The sequence below is a fragment of the Zeus faber genome (genome assembly GCF_960531495.2).
Source record: "Zeus faber genome assembly, chromosome: 20".
In the NCBI taxonomy this organism is placed as follows: Eukaryota; Metazoa; Chordata; class Actinopteri; order Zeiformes; family Zeidae; genus Zeus; species Zeus faber.
Window position 1 is genome coordinate 24557345 of NC_137207.1, and position 18798 is coordinate 24576142.

The window sequence follows — 18798 nt, forward strand, 5'->3', positions numbered from 1 at the left end:
CTATCTATCTATCTTTCTATCTATCCATCCATCCCTCTATCTATTTGGATCTCATCTCGCCAATTCCAACCTGCAAAGTGAAAGCAGAGAGGGTCCTGGTGAGTTGGGGGCTGCTCCTTTCAAACCCCTGAATGGCTCCACTCCTTCACTTTCTTTTCTTTTAACACAGCGTGTCTGGCTGGTGGGGGCCTGCTCATGGGGGCCTGCTGGTGGGGGCCTGCTGGCGGGGCCTCCATTGTGTGCGCGAGCGGCCGAGCTGCAAACTCGTCTCGGGTTCGCACGACGGAGTGGGGTTACACAGTGAGACAGAGCAGAGGAGGAAGGAAAGACGGAGAGAGGAGAGAAATTAAAGAGAGAGCGAGAGAGAGAGAGACTCTCCAGAGCCTCCTTTGGGGACAAACAAAAGAGAACATTGATGGCGGCCTGCGTGTTGGGACCAGAGGCTGTGGTGGTGAGTGTGTGTGTGCATGCTGTGTGGGTCTATGTGGTTGTGCTGTTTATATCTGTGTGTTTGTGCATGTCCTGTGTGTGTGTGTGTACGTGCACAAACACACACACACACTCAGACACACACACACACACACACACACACACACACACACACACACACACACACTTATCCGTGTGCTTGTGTTTATTGCAGAAAATGAACGGAAATTACAATGCATTTTAATACTGAAATACTTATTTTATGTATTTTTAATGTTTTTATAGTAACACTATCAGTTATGAACATCCAAATAGCAAATTAAACGGTTAGCTGATGGTGTTATCTGTGTAATAATATTGTTTCTGTACCGGGCCATTAATGTGTTTATTAATGTGTTTATAAATGTGTTTATCATTGTGTTTATCAATGTGTTTATCAATATTTTTATCAATGTGTTTATCAATTCTCTCTGTGTTTGTGTGGTTGCCAGGTCTGTGCAGCGCCCTGACAGCGTCCTGCAGCTCGCCATGCGACACACGCTGCGACCCCGCAGGTCAGCACACACCTCGCTGCACATGAGAAGTTTTGTCCATTTAAATAAAGCATTGGCATTTCATTGCATTTCATTTCAACTTGAAAAGGGGGTTCATTTTTATAGATACATCTGACTTGCAATTCAACATCCTTTTAAACCAAGACACGGTGCTTGCCCTCGATTACACATTTTCACTGCTCTTGTGTTGTTGTGTTGTGTGTTGCGTGGTGCGCCCCCTAGTGGCTGCCTGCTGCTGTGTCTGTGTGCGTCGCTGGGAACGTTGCTGCTGCAGAGTCTCTGGATCCCTGAGCTGAGAGAGGACCAACCAGCAGGGGGAGCCGCTGAGGGCGAGACAGCACCGGAGGGAGGTGAGACAGTACCTGAGGAAGCAGAGAAAGCACCTGGGGAGGGTGAGACAGCGCCAGAGGAGGGTGAGACAGCACCAGAGGAGGGTGAGATAGCACCTGAGGAGCAGGGTGAGACAGCGCCAGAGAAGGGTGAGAAAACACCTGGGGAGGGTGAGTCAGCATTCCTAGGAAGGTGAGACAGCACCAGGGGAGGGTGAGACAGCACCTGAGGAGCAGGGTGAGACAGCACCAGAGGAGGGTGAGACAGTAATCCTAGGAAGGTGAGACAGCACCTGAGGAGAGCGAGCCAGCACCTGAGGAGCAGGGTGACACAGCACCATAGGAGAATGAGACAGCACCAGAGAAGGGTGAGACAGAATCTGGGGGTGAGACAGCACCTTCTATTACATTTTTTATATTTGAACTTCTGGATTTTGGTGCCAATATTTGGGAAACATGTTCCTCCAATGGTCCAGGGCCTCACACCACCCCTGCTCTGACCCACCTGCGGGGGTCCAGCCACTAGGTTGGGAAACCACAGTGTAAATCCACATGAAGTGTAACATGGAACGAGTGGGAAACAGTGAAACTTTACACATGAAATCAAACATGAGGCCAACTCCTCTCAACAATCAGCGCAAAGAAACCTGCTCCTGTGGGTGGGTGTGTGGTGGAGCATTCAGGAATGTGTGTTCTCCACCTTTCCAGCCGGTTGTATTTCGCTCCTGGGACCACCAGGCATTCCTCCTCCTAGAACCCCACCTGATGGTGCAGTTGTGTAAAGACGTGTCCTCACTCCTCGGCGGGTCCTCGCGTGCAACCTGTGGCTTTGTGGCCCATCTCCTGTGCTGGACACTGTTCCTCGCCGGGTTCCAGGAACAAGTAAATCATTGTCTTTGTTTCCCGGCAGAGGGTTTGGGGTTTTGTTTCAGGAGCGGTGTGGACGTTCTTCTTCTTTAAACACTGGATGTAGCTCCACGTGTAGCTCCACGTATATATATATATATATATATATATATATATATTTATTGTGTGTGTGTGTGTGTGTGTATATATATATATATATATATATATATATATATATATATATATATATACACACACACACACACACAATCCTAGGATTGTGTATATATTTTTATCATAGGTACACTTCAACTGACTGAGACTGAATGAATCTAAATCTAAATCTCAGAATGAATCTCAGACTGAATCTAAAAAAAAATCCAGAAAATCACATTGTATGATTTTTAAGTCATTGATTTGCATTTTACTGCATGAAATAGGTATTTGATAAATCAGAAAAACAGAACCTAATATTTGGTACAGAAACCTTTGTTTGCATTTACAGAGATCAGACGTTTCCTGTAGTTCTTAACCAGGTTTGCACACACTGCAGCAGGGATTTTGGCCCACTCCTCCATACAGATCTATTCCGGATCCTTCAGGTTTTGTGGCTGACGCTGGGAAACACAGACTTTCAGCTCCCTCCAAAGATTTTCTATTGGGTTCAGGCCTGGGGACTGGCTAGGCCACTCCAGGACCTTGAGATGCTTCTTACGGAGCCACTCCTTCGTTGCCCTGGCCTTGTGATTCAGGTCGTTGTCATGCTGGAAGACCCAGCCACGCCCCATCTTCAATGCTCTTATTGAGGGAAGGAGGTTGTTGGCCAAGATCTCGATGCATGGCCCCATCCATCCTCCCCTCAATACGGTGCAGTTGTCCTGTCCCCTTTGCAGAAAAGCATCCCCAAAGAATGATGTTTCCACCTCCATGCTTCACGGTTGGGATGGTGTTCTTGGAGTTGTACTCATCATCTTCTTCCTCGCCTCCTGGCGAGTGGAGTTTAAACCAAAAAGCTCTATTTTGGTCTCATCAGACCATATGACCTTCTCCCATTCCTCCTCTGGATCATCCAGATGGTCATTGGCAAACTTCAGACGGGCCTGGACATGCGCTGGCTTGAGCAGAGGGACCCTGCGTGCACTGCAGGATTTTAATCCATGACGGCGTAGTGTGTTACTTATGGTTTTCCGCTCATTATACGTGTTAATGTTGATGTCAGGGCTAGAAGGCCCCTGAAACACAAACATACACGTACACAGATGTGTTAACGTTTTGGGGTTCTAGTTTTAGGATTAGGTCACGGTCTGGAAGGAGGAGGTTGTGGTTTTAGGACTGGACGTTGGTCTGGAGATATGAAGGTGTAGTTTTAGGATTGGACCATGGTCTAGAGGTATGCAGTTTGGACTTTCAGGACTGGCCTGTGGTCTGGCGCTATGGAGGTTGTAGATTTAAGACTGGGTCAGGGTCTGGATGTATGATGGTGTAGTTTAAGGACCGAACAGTGGTCTAGAGCAGGGGTCGGGAACCTATGGCTCGCGAGCCAATTATGGCTCTTTTGATGACGGTACATGGCTCGCAGACAATGTTGAGCTAAAATTTTTCATCACAATTAACAAGTAATAAATAAGTATTCTGTGTCATTTTAAAGTAAAACAGGTAAGATAAATTACAATTTTGAAAATAAAATTCAAAATAGAAATGTGGCGGACAAAGGGGCGTCGTCAAGCACCGGCTGCGGACCACAGAAAGACTCCGGGGGCCTTTCACCCGGCGCTCTGCCCCTCCCGGGCCTCTGCTCAGGCGCTGCTTGTGGGAGTCTCTGCCACAGGTGAGGCTTTAGGGAGGGAGATGGAGTCTTTCTGGCCGTGGTGCGCCCACATGGCCAGAGTTTTATTGTTCATTTCAATATGCGGCAGGCAGGCCACAATTATATATATCACTGAGGATTATTATAATACTTGTGGATAATAATGATCCTCTTGGGTGCAGGAGGAACGGCGTTCCACTGCTGGGCTGCTTACCAGCCCGTGTGCCGATCCCCTCTGTAAGACAGACAAACATTAAGAAAACTCCCTGCATCCAGTCGGAGCAATCAGCTCAACACAAGTGGACAGAAATGGAAAAAACTTCAATATGTATGTGACAAATAATCTCTTGAACTTGAACCTGAAGAGCAGCTGATTTTTCAAACTTGGAACGATTTTCCCGTCACATAACACACAATGCAGCGTGTGAGTGTTGCCGTATTGACCATGCTTGGCTCTACCTATGAGAAACATTAAGAGCAACCTCCATCAGTTCAACGCTCACGTTGAACTGATGGAGCCTCAACGCAGCATGAAGCTCAACCTCACTACGTATGAAGCAGACTACAAGGCCACCAGCAAAACCAAGCAGCACCACAAGTCGCATTAATGGTAAAAACTAATTCATTTATTATCGGTTAGCTGCAGTATAACAATAGTATTATTAAGAAGAATAAAGAGAAATGTATTATATATAGCTTTTTTTTAAGTATTCAGAGATGTGTTATACGTTAAAAATGTATGCCTTATTTAAAAAATGCACACATTAAGTTGCATTCAGTTTTATAAAATATTATATGGCTCACAAGGAAATTCATTAGGAAATATTTGGCTTTTATGGCTCTCCCAGCCAAAAAGGTTCCCGACCCCTGGTCTAGAGCTAAGGGGTTATGGTCTTTGGACTGGACCATGCATGGCCTGGGAGTAGGGGGTTGCGGTCTTAGAACTGGACCGAGGTCTGGAGGTAGTAGGGTTATTGTTTTATGGTCCCAGAGGAGAATGGTCGTTCAACCCAACACTTACAGCCCTCCCTGTTGCACTGTGGTGTTAAATACAAATGTTCTGATCAACAAGTCCTTGATCGGCCTTCCCTCCAAAACAGCCACTTAAACCCTACGCCAGCGGCCTCTTAAAACACCCATTTGCTGGTTTTATGGTTCTGGTGCGTCTGGGAAGCCCTCTAACCGGTGCTCGTTGGTGGTTCTGTGGCGAGTTGGGACCTCTGCTCCGGGTCAGATACCTTGGACCGGGCGGGACCAATTTCTGATATTGTTCTTCAAACTCTTTTCCCAATGTAAGCGGGTCACTGTGATCCGCTGGAATTTGGAAGCAATTTAACCACCGACGAGGGACATTTATGCCCTAGAAATGAACCACCGCTGCGATTGGGCAATCATCTTGGTCGACATTTTCCATTTCTGAGTTCTACAGAACGACCTAGTGTGTTGGTGCGATGGTGGAGGAAACGTGGCGTCTGAGGCTAAGGCGTTCGTGTCGAATAGAAACCACAAAGCGAACCGTGCGACTGACGATGTCATCAAGTTGTGGGGAAGACGACCGTTACCTGTTGAGGTGTCGGTGTGAATGTGTGTGGGGTTGGGTGTGTGTGTGTGTGTGTGTGTTGTGTGTGTGTGCATGCCAGTGTTAATGTGTTTGCATATGTCTAAGTATTTCATACTAAATATGCAAATGTTTGTGTAAGGGTGTGTGCATGGGTATGTATGTGTGTATGTACACGTGTCTTTATACTGCGTTTTTGTATTTCTATAGATGTAAATGTTTCTGTCTTTGTGTTCAAAGGTGTGTGTGTGTGTGAGCGTGCATGCATGTACAGGCTCCCTCCCAAACCACAAAGTACCGCGAGATGACTGTAATTACCCATAAAGCCCCAGTAACCCTTCCAACAATATTGACTTGTCTGAAATTATGACGCATTACTAACTTCATCTGAAACTTAAGCTAGTTACACGGACTGGATGTCATCAGTCCATTACAGTCATATGACACACACACACACACACACACACACACACATGCACACGCACACGCGCGTGCGCACACACACGACACAGTTCCAATATTCAGGCTTACACAATGTCTGTGAGGTGATTTGTTGATTTAATTTCTTCTCAGTTTGAGTGAACACTGTGTTGTACAGAAAACAAGGGGGAACACTGTAAAATGTGGAACATGAGAACAGACACGTTAGTACACAATAGGCTGACATCATTGTATAATATAATATCCAATGGTGAATCATTTGTAAAAGGCTGAAATGTCTCCATCTATCCATCCCGTTCATCCTAAACCTCACTTACTGGTCAAACAAACAGTATTTATCAGTGTGAGGTACTTGACCTCAGTCCTTCTTCTCACAAACAGAACATTTCACATCAACCCAATAACTCAAAATAAAAACACACTCACTTGATGTGGCGTAAATAATAAAAAGGGCACAACGAGCTGCCTGTTTCAGCAACATACAGCAAAACTACACAAAAAGATTCCAGAGCAGTGCAGGAACTTACGTTTCTCACAATGTTATCGATATTCACAAAAATATAATTTTTATGTTAACACTATTAATTCTCTCTTTGTGACAAACAACAACATGGGACAATACCACCAAACTGAAGCTCCACCAGAGCATGTGGTCAGCATGTTAGTGATGTCATGGGATCTGATGTCTGCATCCGGGGGTTATTGACATCACTGTGGATCCACTGAGCTGAAACTTTTGAAACTTCTCATGGACCCACTGGACAGATGCCACCGACCTGGCGAGGTCCTCGGATCACTGGTTTGAGAAACCTCCTTATATGGTGTTGGTGTCCTGCAGGTCAGCGTGCTGCCGGCGTGCGCAGACTGGCTTTACGTCTGGAGACGCTGAGCTCTCAGCTTCAGAGGCTTTCCAAGGAGAGGAGCAAAGAGCAGCCTGCCAGAGAGGAGCTGCACCTCCTCATACAAAGGTAGACCTTCACCTCCTCATACAGAGGTAGACCTTCACCTCCTCATACAGAGGTAGACCTTCACCTCCTCATACAAAGGTAGATCTTCACCTCCTCACACAAAGGCAGACTTTCACCTTCTCATACAGAGGTAGACCTTTACCCCCTCACACAAAGGTAGACCTTCACCTACTCATACAAAGGTAGATCTTCACCTCCTCATACAGAGGTAGACCTTCACCTTCTCACACAACGGTAGACCTTCACCTCCTCATACAAAGGTAGACCTTCACCTCCTCACATGAAGGTAGACCGTCACCTCCTCACACAAAGGTAGACCTTCACCTCCTCACACAAAGGTAGACCTTTACCTCCTCATACAGAGGTAGACCATCACCTCCTCACACGAAGGTAGACCTTCACCTCCTCATATAGAGGTAGACCTTCACCTCCTCATACAGAGGTAGACCATCACCTCCTCATACAAAGGTAGACCTGCACCTCCTCATACAAAGGTAGATCTTCACCTCCTCATACAGAAGTAGACCTTCACCTCATCACACGAAAGTAGACCTTCCCCTCCTCATACAGAGGTAGACCTTCACCTCCTCATACAAAGGTAGACCTTAACCTCCTCATACAAAGGTAGACCTTCACCTCCTCATACAGAGGTAGACCTTCACCTCCTCATACAAAGGTATACTGAACCTCATCTTGCAGAGGTATACAGCACCTCCTGTTTCAGAGGTCGACCTTCACCTCTTCATGTAGGGCTGGACCTTTACCCCCCTCAGATGGAGGCACATAGCACCTCCTGTTTCAGAGGTAGACCTTCACCTCCTCATACAGACAGACAGTCCCTCCTGCTTGAAGAATTTGAAGAGAGAAAGTGACTCAGCTGACTGTAAACCATTTCAACACGGCTGACATTTTTGCTCTGCTTGTGTTGCTGTAGCCTCCGGCGCGGTCAGGATGGTTTGATCAGCGGCATAGAAGATCAGCTGAAGAGACTGAGCAGGAAGATCGACCTGCTCAGCATCCAGCACCACCCCAACCAGTCTGCCACCCAGCCAGCGGAGGAGGACACAGGTGGGGCCACCACATGAGACAACCTTCATCACATCATACCTCCACCTTGTCCTCCTTGGTGTACCACCGGCACAGCGTCCTGGATTTAAGGCTTCTCTGGTGTTTTTTCAAACAAATGGAGGTCAACCTTAATGATTGGCAGACACCGGTGATCCACATATTTGTTTTCCATTTCAGACCAAAGCAAGAACTATTCTCACCAGCAATGACAAGGTTCTTCTTCTTTAGCTTGAGATGAAGAACGGCTGCACCTTTCTGCAGGACGCATTCTGTGTCGCTTGAACATGTAGACCACCCCCCATTCATGGCGACTGGGGTCTTGTCTTGCTCATCACTCACTTTCTGCCGGGGCCCTTCAACAAGATGGCGGCCGAGGGAAAGGGCTCCTCTTAAAGGAACGTTTCCCTTGTGGTCCAACACGGATCTCGCAGCGGAATGTCGGCGGTTAACAAGCTGCGGTGACGGAAGGCGTGAAGCGGTGGTCGAGGTGGGGCGAGAGGGCGCAGGTGGGGATGGGAGATGGAGATGTTAAGCAAGAAGTTTGTCCAGTCCCAAAAATCTCGGGAATATCAAAACACACACACACACACACACACACACACACACACACACACACACACACACACACACACACACACACAGACACACAGACACACACACACACACACACACACATACACACACACACACACATACACACACAGACACACACACAGACACACACACCCACCCATCCTGTTATGAGGCTGAGAAGATGGGATCAGATTGCAGAGACGAGGCAGGAGGCAAAAAATGACAGAGGGAGAAAAACAGAAACAAGAAGAAAATAGCAAAGACAAGACCCAGAGAACACGTGAAAAGATTTGTTTGGGATGATGAGGGAAGATGAAGAGGCAGAAACAACGAGACCGGGGTGAAACCAGCTGCTCCTGGTGGCCACCGGAGAGCGCCCTCTGGTGCCCAGGTGAGGGATGGACCGACGCCCAGGACCGGCTGATGATTTGCCATGAAAAGTCATAAGAAGAATATTTTTAAAAATAAATAAGCAAAAAATATAATTATTGTTTTATGAATGCACAAAGTATTGGAAAAAATGTAACTATGGCGCAGTTGTTGTGAAATCAGCAGCACCGAGGGTCCAAAGAAAGTGATGTTAAAAGGTGAAAAATAACAGTAAATTGTTATATATCTTGTCTTTTTATCTTTTAATTTAGTTTTGTTTTGTTTCGTTAGTTGAAATACGCCCACCTCGCGAATGACCTCAATCCCATAAAGCATGTCTGAATTACCCAGAAGTCTTTTCACCTGTCCCTCAACCCCGTGCCCTGTGTTCTGACTTGGCATATCTATGTTTTCAGGCCCTCACACCCTGTGTGTGAGTGAGTGTGAGTGTGTGTGTGTTTTATTGTGTTGTCTTACACAGTAAAGGACTGTGTGTTTTGGCAAAGCGCTGCTTGTAAAAGAGAAGGGTCGGTAGGAGGCAGGTGGGTCAGATGTGTGTGTGTGTGTTTGACAAAGAGAATGGGGCAGATGTTTGTGTGTGATATATTGCTGGTTTGTGTGTGTGTGTTTATGTATGTGCAGTGTGTGTGTCAGTTTATTCAGGTTGATTGACGTTGGCAGAAGAAAGTGTGTGTGTGTGTGCGTGTGTGTGTGTGTGTGTGTGTGTGTGTGTGTGTGTTGACGTTGGCTGTACAATGTGTGTGTGTGCGTGTGTGTGTGTTGACGTTGGCTGTACAAAGTGTGTGTGTGTGTGTGTGTGTGTCTACAGGAAAGGGGCTCTCGGAGCTCCTGCCTGTTAAATCCACAGCTCGGCCTCGTGCACGCTGCTTCAGCTCGCAGGTTCTGTGCTGCAGCTGTTATCCAGTGTTCTTCATTAGCTGCACTCCGCCAGACGTACAATGCGCCCTTTGTTGCCGCGGCGACGCCACACGGCGTTCCACGCGGCGCTGTGTCGAGCCCGGCCGTGTGACGCTTCGTATCTCACCCACAAGGCCCCCGGGAGGAGTGCACGGCGCCCGAGGAGCCCGAATATCCGGCGTGTGCAGAGAAGGTGGAGGTGAGAGAGACTGTACATGTTGTACGCTCAGTCTGTGGGTGAAGCCATTAAAGTGGCAATCCACAACATTCTTTTGTTTAAAGAAAATCTCATATTTGATACTTTACTTAGGTGGCAGTTTGTGAGAAACAGCCATTCAGTGTATTTGTACCCTGCATGTTACCTCCGCTGTTTCTGTTGTTTGGTGGCGGGGTCCGCCACACGCGACCAGACGTGAAAGCCAGCCGTGAGGAATTAGCTAAAGTGGTGTGGATAGTCGTGGTCAGTAAACTGTTGATACGGATGAACATTCACAACAAATATATTTTAATCCCCACCATCTCAAGTGGTGACGGAGAAAGACCAAGAGGAAAAAAATAAAAATAAAAATAAAAAAAATCAATGGATCGGGAGAAGGAAAAATTTGGAAAAAACAAAGTGACATCTTGGAGTGAAGACGAGGGTGAAAAGAAAAAAAAAAAAAAAAGGTTGACGTTTTCAATTTTAAGCGAGGAAAAGTTCCAATTTCCAGAGAGCAAACTCAAAGACCGTACTTTTACATAACACAAGCCCCTTCTGTGACTACTTATTGATAAATGGCCTTTCTTTTAGGAATTTGGTTTTGAAAAGAGCAACTCGCAAACTACATTTTATTCAAAAAGAATGTTCCACCAGTTCCTCAGTCAACCAAATGGACGACATCAGATACTCATTCTTCCGATAAAAATCCTTTTAATATGTCATCAGTAATTCAGATTGTGATATGACGCTTTAGCCTTGTGACTTTGTCCAGTTCTTGCGGGCCCGGTGGCAGTCAGACCCCTGCTACGCCTTTTACGGGGTGGACGGCTCCACCTGCTCCATACTGACCTACCTGAGTCGGGTGGAGGACTTCTGTCCCCGCCAACCTGGAAGGAAGCATTCCGCGTTGCCATGGCACCAGAAACCACGCTCACACACCGAGAAGGTACCGGGATCCCTCCAGGGCCCTGCTGTGTCAAGGATGAGTGGAATGATTAGAAGTGCATGTATTAGATGTGTCGATATGATGTGTTATCATGACTTTTAGTTTATTTTTCAAAAGTTGTTCTCTGGTTCCTTCGACATTTTTGAAAGCAACGTAATAAAAAGTGGCCTGAAGCCACAGACTGGCTCGTTCTGCGGCTTCATATTCAGTCCTACCCACCTGGTGGAGACACTCCTTCAATAATTCAATCGCTTTGTTTTTTGTCTTTCAAGTCACTTGTTTGGCCATGTGGTAGGTGTATACTGTACATACAGTATGTGCACCTCAGTTTGTAGTGTGCTCTAACGTGTTTGGAAGGAACACAGTTCTTCACCATTGTTGGGGAGAATTCTGGACGGGCATGCACACAGCAAATGAATCGAGCTGGAAAAAAAACATTTATTGAGTCAGATGACAAACCTTTGATTGGAGATCTGGAGCTGTTGTTTTTCTTTTCTTTTTTTTGACAAGCGTGCTTTTAGGGTTCATCCTTGGTAAAAAATAAATTTAAAAAAATAAAAAATAAAATTCAGTGTTCATTCCCAGTAAAGGGTTTACCTGAACTCTGGGCTGGAGTCTATTCTATGCTCCACACATGGAAGACTCAGACAGAGTTGATTGTGACTCCGAGGTAGTTCTCCTTAATACCATCATTTGCAAAGTATCACGTTTTTTCTTCTGCCTTACCGTGCAATTTACAGCAGGCGGAGGTCCGGACGACTCTGAGCCCGCTGTATGAGGCTCTCGGCAAGAGCAGGGGTCCTGCGGTGAGGTTCATTCGTTCCCGGGTGGAGAGGATGTCCCGGCGCTGGATGCAGGCCGCCCAGGGGATGAGACGGAGCGGCAACAAGACCTTCTCCCCCCACATGAAGGTTTCAACCCCACGACTTATTCTGACAGGCTGACGTTCAGGGTCAGAGGTGGCTTCAAGCCGTGCAGGAGTTCGAGCACACTGTACCTGACAGAGGAGATGACTAAAAGTGATTGTAGCAGCGGGGGGTCATACTTCCTCCTGAGGTCCATGCAGGCGAGGCCCAGCCAGCCTAGAAAAAATATATACCACACAATATAAAAATTTAAAGAAAACAATGTGCCACTGGGTTGGGTCCTGTTTACTTCCTGCAGGTTCTGCTGTACCCTGGGGTCCTGGCGGGCAGGGCGGGCCAGCAGTTTGGCACCATGGTGGAGAGGGGAGGTCCGCTGGGGGAGCTGGTCCAGTGGGCTGACCTCAGCGCCTGTCTGACCGTCCTGGGTCACAACCTGACCTTCAGCACCTCCCAGCAACACCTGCACAGGTATCCCTGCCCCCCCGCCGCTGGCCCGTAGCGACCCGAGCAAGATCTCTGAACCACGTGAACCGCTGCACAGGATGTCCGCCTTCTTAACAGAACCTTCTGTGCATGTTTTGATTGGTCCAGCCTGATAGGCTCCGCCCCAGGCAGAGGAGGCTGTCCAATCCAGAGACCCCTGGACTTCGACCTCATCTACACTGACTACCACGGCTTGGTCCACCTGCATGGAGCCATGGGCCTGGCCTTCCAGCACTATCAGTAAGGTCCTATCGCATTAACACCAGTCACTGTCCCACCGCGTTCCCATTGATACCGCTCACCTGCTCCACCTCCAGATGCCGCTTCAGGATTCTGGACTCGTTTGGGACGGAACCTGCTTTCAACGTGGAGAGTTACGCCAGTAGCCATGGGTACAACACACTGTGGGGGAGCTGGGGACTCCGCCCAGCGCAGTACATGACCATGTTCCGTAAGAGTGTGTGTGTGTGTGTGTGTGTGTGTGTGTGTGCGCGCAACACAGCCACCATAGAACTGTATTTGCTTTATCAAAGTCTGGAAACATCTGTGTGGTGTGTGTTCTCACCACTGTATGGAAATATGGCCTTCCTTGTGTAACTCCTACAATTTAGACCCCTTGCAATTTCTTCAAAGACCCCTGGAGGGCCACAGGGGCCCCCAAACCCAGGTTTGGGAACCCCTGATTGAAAATGACTCGCATTTAGTCTTTGCAGCCAGCGCCAGTGCCAGTGCAGCAGAATGAGCTGCAACCAGCATCACGACTGAGAGACAGAGAATCTCTATATTTAAACATCATTTTATCCAAATAAACAAACACAAGAAAAGACATTGACATGAAAGAAAGTGAAGGATCGTGTCGATGGAAACGATCGATTTTCCATCTGTCGTCCTGTTGACTTACATTCTAAAAGAAGCAGTTTGAAATAGTTCAGCTGCCAGCCAGCAGAGGGCGACGGTGACACCTGCTTTCACTTTCTCTCACACACACACACACACACACACACACACACACACACACACACACACACACACACACACACACACACACACACACACACACACACACACACACACACACACACACACACACTTCCTCCAGGAATGAGACATGAGACAGGCTGGACCACGTCTAACACTGGAGCGATGTTTATTTGTCCTGCTGGGTGAAATGAGGGAGGAGAGACGGAGAAAGAGAGAGAAATAGAGTGTGAGAGATAGAAAGATAGAGATAGCTGATAGATAGGGAGACATGAGGACAATCTGGAGAGAGGGAAATTGGCCATCAAAAACAGTGAAAAAGATGAAATCGAGGGAGAGTCTGCTGCCAGGGAGGTGAAATGACGGGAGCGGGAGATGAGAAAGAGATGGAAGCAGGAGAGAGAGAGAGAGAGAGAGAGAGAGAGAGAGAGAGAGATGGAAGCAGGAGAGGGAAAGAGAGAGAGAGAGAGAGAGAGACGTTTTGGAAATACAGAAAGTTTCAGTTAAAGAGTTAAAACGAGGTCAAGATGGAAACAGACGATCAAAGACTGAGAGGGAAGGTTTGCACTGGGGGGTGACAGACAGAGGGATAGAGAGATAGACAGAGACGGACAGACAGACAGAGAGAGACACAGAGAGACGGACAGACAGAGAGCGGTAGAGAGACAGACAGACAAATGAGGAAACTAAAACTCCAAAACAACAAAAATAAACAAACAAAGCACTTTGTTGGCCCTTGGGAAGGGTTGCCAGTTTGGAACTGGGAAAACCAGCAATGTTGGGAAGAAAGATTTAGGTCACACACACACACACACACACACACACACACACACACACACACACACACACACACACACACACACACACACACACACACACACACACTCACACTCACACTCACACTCGCTGGATTTCCCAGAATCCCTGGCTGTCCCGTCCTGAATGTTCCTCTCGCTCCACTTCCTGTTTCCTCTCCGTCTCCGTCTCCAGGCGTCCTGGGAGATGCGGCGTCTCTTCATCTTACGCTGTTTCTCTCCTTCCGCTCGTTGGATGCCATCGTTTTTTCCTTTTTGTCTTATTTGAGAAACTTCCAGGAAAGATTCCCACGAGGTTTCTGACGGTGTCTGTAGCGGGTTTGATTTACTCACTAGGAACACGTGCAGCTTTACAAACAGGAGGAGGAGAAGATCACAGCACGTAGTAGAGTCAGAACAAAGCAGGTGAGATGAGCCAGATCACACAGAGTAGACGCAGATGATGGAAACACTCCACGCATGTACGAAAAGAAGTGGAAGTCCTTAAATCTTTACTCTTTTCAAAAATAGATTAAACTGAATAGCTCCCTACATTTTATTACATTTCTGATGTTGCAGCACATAACAAAAGAGAGTAAAAAAAATGCATAAAAAACACCATTCGTGCATCAAATAGGAGAAGTTATGGAAGGATAGAAGGTCTGGAAGGATAGAAGGTATAAAAGTATAGAAGGTCTGGAAGTATAGAAGTTATTCAAGGATAGAAGGATAGAAGGTAGGGAAGGATAGAAGGTCTAGAAGTATAGAAGTTATGCAAGGATAGAAGAATAGAAGGTAGGGAAGGATAGAAGGTCTGGAAGGATAGAAGGTCTGGAAGGATAGAAGTTATGGAAGGATAGAAGGATAGAAGTTATGGAAGGATAGAAGGATAGAAGGTCTGGAAGGATAGAAGGATAGAAGGTCTGGAAGGATAGAAGGATAGAAGGTATGGAAGTATAGAAGGATAGAAGGTATGGAAGGATAGAAGGTCTGGAAGGATAGAAGTTATGGAAGGATAGAAGGATAGAAGGTCTGGAAGGATAGAAGGATAGAAGGTCTGGAAGGATAGAAGTTATGGAAGGATAGAAGGATAGAAGTTATGGAAGGATAGAAGGATAGAAGGTCTGGAAGGATAGAAGGATAGAAGGTCTGGAAGGATAGAAGGATAGAAGGTCTGGAAGGATAGAAGGATAGAAGGTCTGGAAGGATAGAAGGATAGAAGGTATGGAAGTATTGAGCTGCCAGTCAACAGTCAGGAAGTGAAACTAGCACATAGAAGCCTTGAATCAGGTGGAATTACACAATCTATCCCCTGTCAGAGGGAGCATCATGTTCTGGGGGATTTGGGGATTGTTTGGGCGTCGCACCCTGACAGCCCGAGCTTATCCCGACTCTGTGCCGCAGAACTCTGTTTGGTTTTTCCACTTTTTTTTTTTTTTCAAAAGTTTGTAAGATTTCTGAAAAAAAGTCTCTGGCTGAGCCTCACCCAGAGTGTCCTCTGGGGCCGGGAAGCCTTCAAGCAGATAGAGGCTCCGACGCCCCACGTCCTCCAAGGAGGGGAGACAGAGGTGTGGAGGAAACGAACCGTAAATATTTAAGTGTCGTATTCCGCTCGGAACAGATGAATCTCACGGTGTGCCATTAATAACATCTCCATGCGTCTATCAGCGTTTATTTGTGAAAGGGAAGGGTTGTGAGAGGTTATCTGCGGCAGATGTTAATCACACGCAACGTCTCAGCGTCGGCGGAGGGAAAGTTTACAGTTGCCGGCCGCCCGTGGATCCTCCGTCAGAGCGGCTAGAAGGAATCCTTCCCTGCCCCGGGTGTTGTTTGACGGCTCCCTGCTTTCTGTGTCCGACGCCTCCAGCTCACACTCCTGACAACTCCTTCCTGGGCTTCGTGGGCGAGGAGGTGACGGAGGAGGAGCTGCGGCCGGTGGAGAAGGAGAACCTGGCGCTCGTCTACGGGAAGCAGGACTACATGTGGAAGGTAGTCCAGTTCCGGTCTGGAAGGGCTTTCCGAACCACCAACAACAGGTTGATCCCTAAAACGTTAGACTAGATGGACCAATGAAAATCCCAGAATCCCAGAGGGAGATGGCCGAGACCTTGAGAAGGTCCTTGAAGAACCATGATCCTTCTACTAGGATGCAGGTGCACAGTGGAAGGATATACAAGGAAAATGGAACTGCACATCAGACTTATAAAGGGAAATTAGGAGTGCAGTAGTCAAAGTATATTTCTATGACCATTTTATCATAGTTACCTTCTCAAAAGGAATGCAGGCCCATGTTAGGTCCATGTGTGTGCGTGGGTGTGTGTCTCCCAGGGTAAGGCTGACTACATAGAGGCGGTCAGTGCTGAGGTGGAGACCCATGCCACTGTCTACCAGACCCCCGGAGGAGCTGCCTCGCTGCCCGGCTCCGTCATCAACCACGGCCTGCTGAACCAGCAGGACTTCCTAAAGCTGCTCCAAAGAGCCAAGGTCAGACCCTCCATCAGTACCAAGATCTCTTAAGACGGTGTGTGGGTTCTTCAAAGGTTTGTCGGGATATCTGTCACAATCCAGTTCAACTAAGTCGGCGACCTTTGAAGGTCGACCAGTATCTCCGGCAATTTGTACATTTCTCACGACATCTCAGCCAATAACGCCTTAAATGCCAGGAACTGTTCCAGACAAAATATTCAATATCTGTTGTTTGTTAACTTGTTAACTGTACTTAACCCCAACAGAAAGTGGCTGTTTCCCTCGAATTGACCATTGTGTCTTCGCTGGGTGTCTGCCAGGTGTTTGTAGGTCTTGGTTTTCCCTTCGAGGGTCCAGCGCCGTTGGAGGCCATCGCTCTGGGCTGCATCTTCCTTCAGCCCGGCTTCCAGCCGCCACGCTCCTCAGACAACAGCGATTTCTACAAAGGAAAACCCACCACCAGAAAGGTAGCCAGAAGAGGGCCACAGCGGTACCAGTGGGGTCCCCAGAACATTTTGAAGGTGGCGCCAAGATGAAACCAGAGAAAATCTTGCGGTTATACACCAAAAAGGCTTAAGCATGACTGAATTTCAGGCTAAGCAGGGCAGTACAGAGAACAAGCTCTTTGATTACTGTCTTTTACTCCGCCCCCTTTTGGACACCTGCGTGAGACTTACTTCCTGTGTGACTTCATTTTCAGACGTGAACCCAACCAGCAGGGAGCATGTACCCAATTCACTGTACCTGAACTAAATTCTCTCTCTCTCTCTCTCTCTCTCTCTCTCTCTCGCTCTCTCTTCTCCTAGATCTCCTCCCAGAATCCCTACGCTGAAGACTTCATCGGGAAGCCCTATGTGTGGACAGTGGACATGACCAACCTCACTGCTGTACGGCAGGCCGTCAGGGCCATTCTGCACACAAAGGTCAGCCTCAGTAATCCATCCGTCCAGCTGTCCATCAACTTGAAATCTGATTATCAGTTTAGAGCAAACAAAATGACGTGCGTCCGTATGTTCAGGTGAAGCCGTTTGTTCCCAGAGAGTTCACGTGTGATGGGATGTTGGAGAGGCTTCACGCCTACATCACTCACCAGGTAATGTAGGCGTCACCGCAGCTCGTTCAAAAACAAATGACTGAGTGAATACACTGCAATTTCACAGATTCCCTTTTCAATTTACTTTATGTCACGTTATGTTTATTAAGTTTCTCACTGGGTTTGCAACAGACTTATCAACAGTCCTCCCTCCGGCTGTATTCATTCCATGTAGGATTTCTGCAGCGCATCGCTCCCCACGTGGCCACCGGAGGGCGCTCTGAAGGTGCTGCTGGGTCCGCTGGGCCAGTCATGTGTGAGTGCGTGTCGTCGCTCGTCCCTGGTGTGTGAACCTGCTCTGTTTCAGCACCTCAACAGCCCCGCCGCCTTCACCAGGTGAGAGATCCTGAATCTCGTAGGAATCGTGGCGTAGTGCGCAGTTTTTGCATACTATGACATTTCACGATATGCGGTACCTCTTCCTAGTACTTTTCACATACTATTTAATGCATGTTATTGTTTTCAGACTGCATAAGAATTAATTTGATGTACGATGTAGTATGCTCGTACGCTATTTCGAAAGTATTACTTAGCGCATAAGCATCTTCATTTCCCACAATCCCCTGCTGTCTTTGCAGAATGGAGCTGGGCTGTTCCAACACCAAACAGGAAGTGAACCACCTGTTCCCTGCCTACAGCCCGTGGGGTCGGCAGTGCGGCCTGCAGGGGGCGCCGCTGCTGTTCAGCTGTGCAGGAGCTGATCCCAACCTCCGCAGGCTCTGTCCCTGCAGGGCACACCTGAACGGGCAGGTGGCGCTGTGCTCGGGCTGCCTCTAGGGGGCACTGGGGGAAGAAGAACGAGAAGAAAAATGCGGAGAAATCCCCCAGAGATCCTTCAATGCCACAGACACACAGACAGAGCTTGAATTGATCTTCTTTCAGGGCAGATATCCGTCAACATTTCGGGAATTATTTTTTCGTTTTGAGGGAATAATCAGGATTCTTTGCACACAAATGTAGAGCGACAAGTGAGTCAGAGAAGCACTGGAATTTCACTGCTTACTTGCAGGGGCGGCCCCCCTCAAGATGGCGCCCTAGGCGGCCGCTTATGTCACCTATAGGAAGCGCCACCCCTGCTTACTAGGGGTTGGTGATATTGAAAATCAAATCAAT

General features: G+C 47.6%; 1 protein-coding gene across 1 annotated transcript; it reads left to right on the forward strand.

Moving 5' to 3' along the window:
* Positions 1 to 3591: 3591 nt before the first annotated feature.
* Positions 3592 to 18462, forward strand: LOC307245664 (alpha-1,6-mannosylglycoprotein 6-beta-N-acetylglucosaminyltransferase B-like; the record flags this gene model as incomplete). Its single annotated transcript, XM_080021311.1, has 17 exons — positions 3592 to 3630; positions 3959 to 3986; positions 6803 to 6932; positions 7867 to 8000; positions 9995 to 10059; positions 10832 to 11005; positions 11749 to 11916; positions 12170 to 12339; positions 12463 to 12594; positions 12672 to 12805; positions 15994 to 16115; positions 16455 to 16610; positions 16913 to 17059; positions 17399 to 17515; positions 17611 to 17685; positions 17861 to 18021; positions 18264 to 18462. The coding sequence occupies 17 exons, from the start codon at positions 3592 to 3594 to the stop codon at positions 18460 to 18462; spliced, it is 2151 nt and encodes a 716-aa protein (XP_079877437.1).
* Positions 18463 to 18798: the final 336 nt, after the last annotated feature.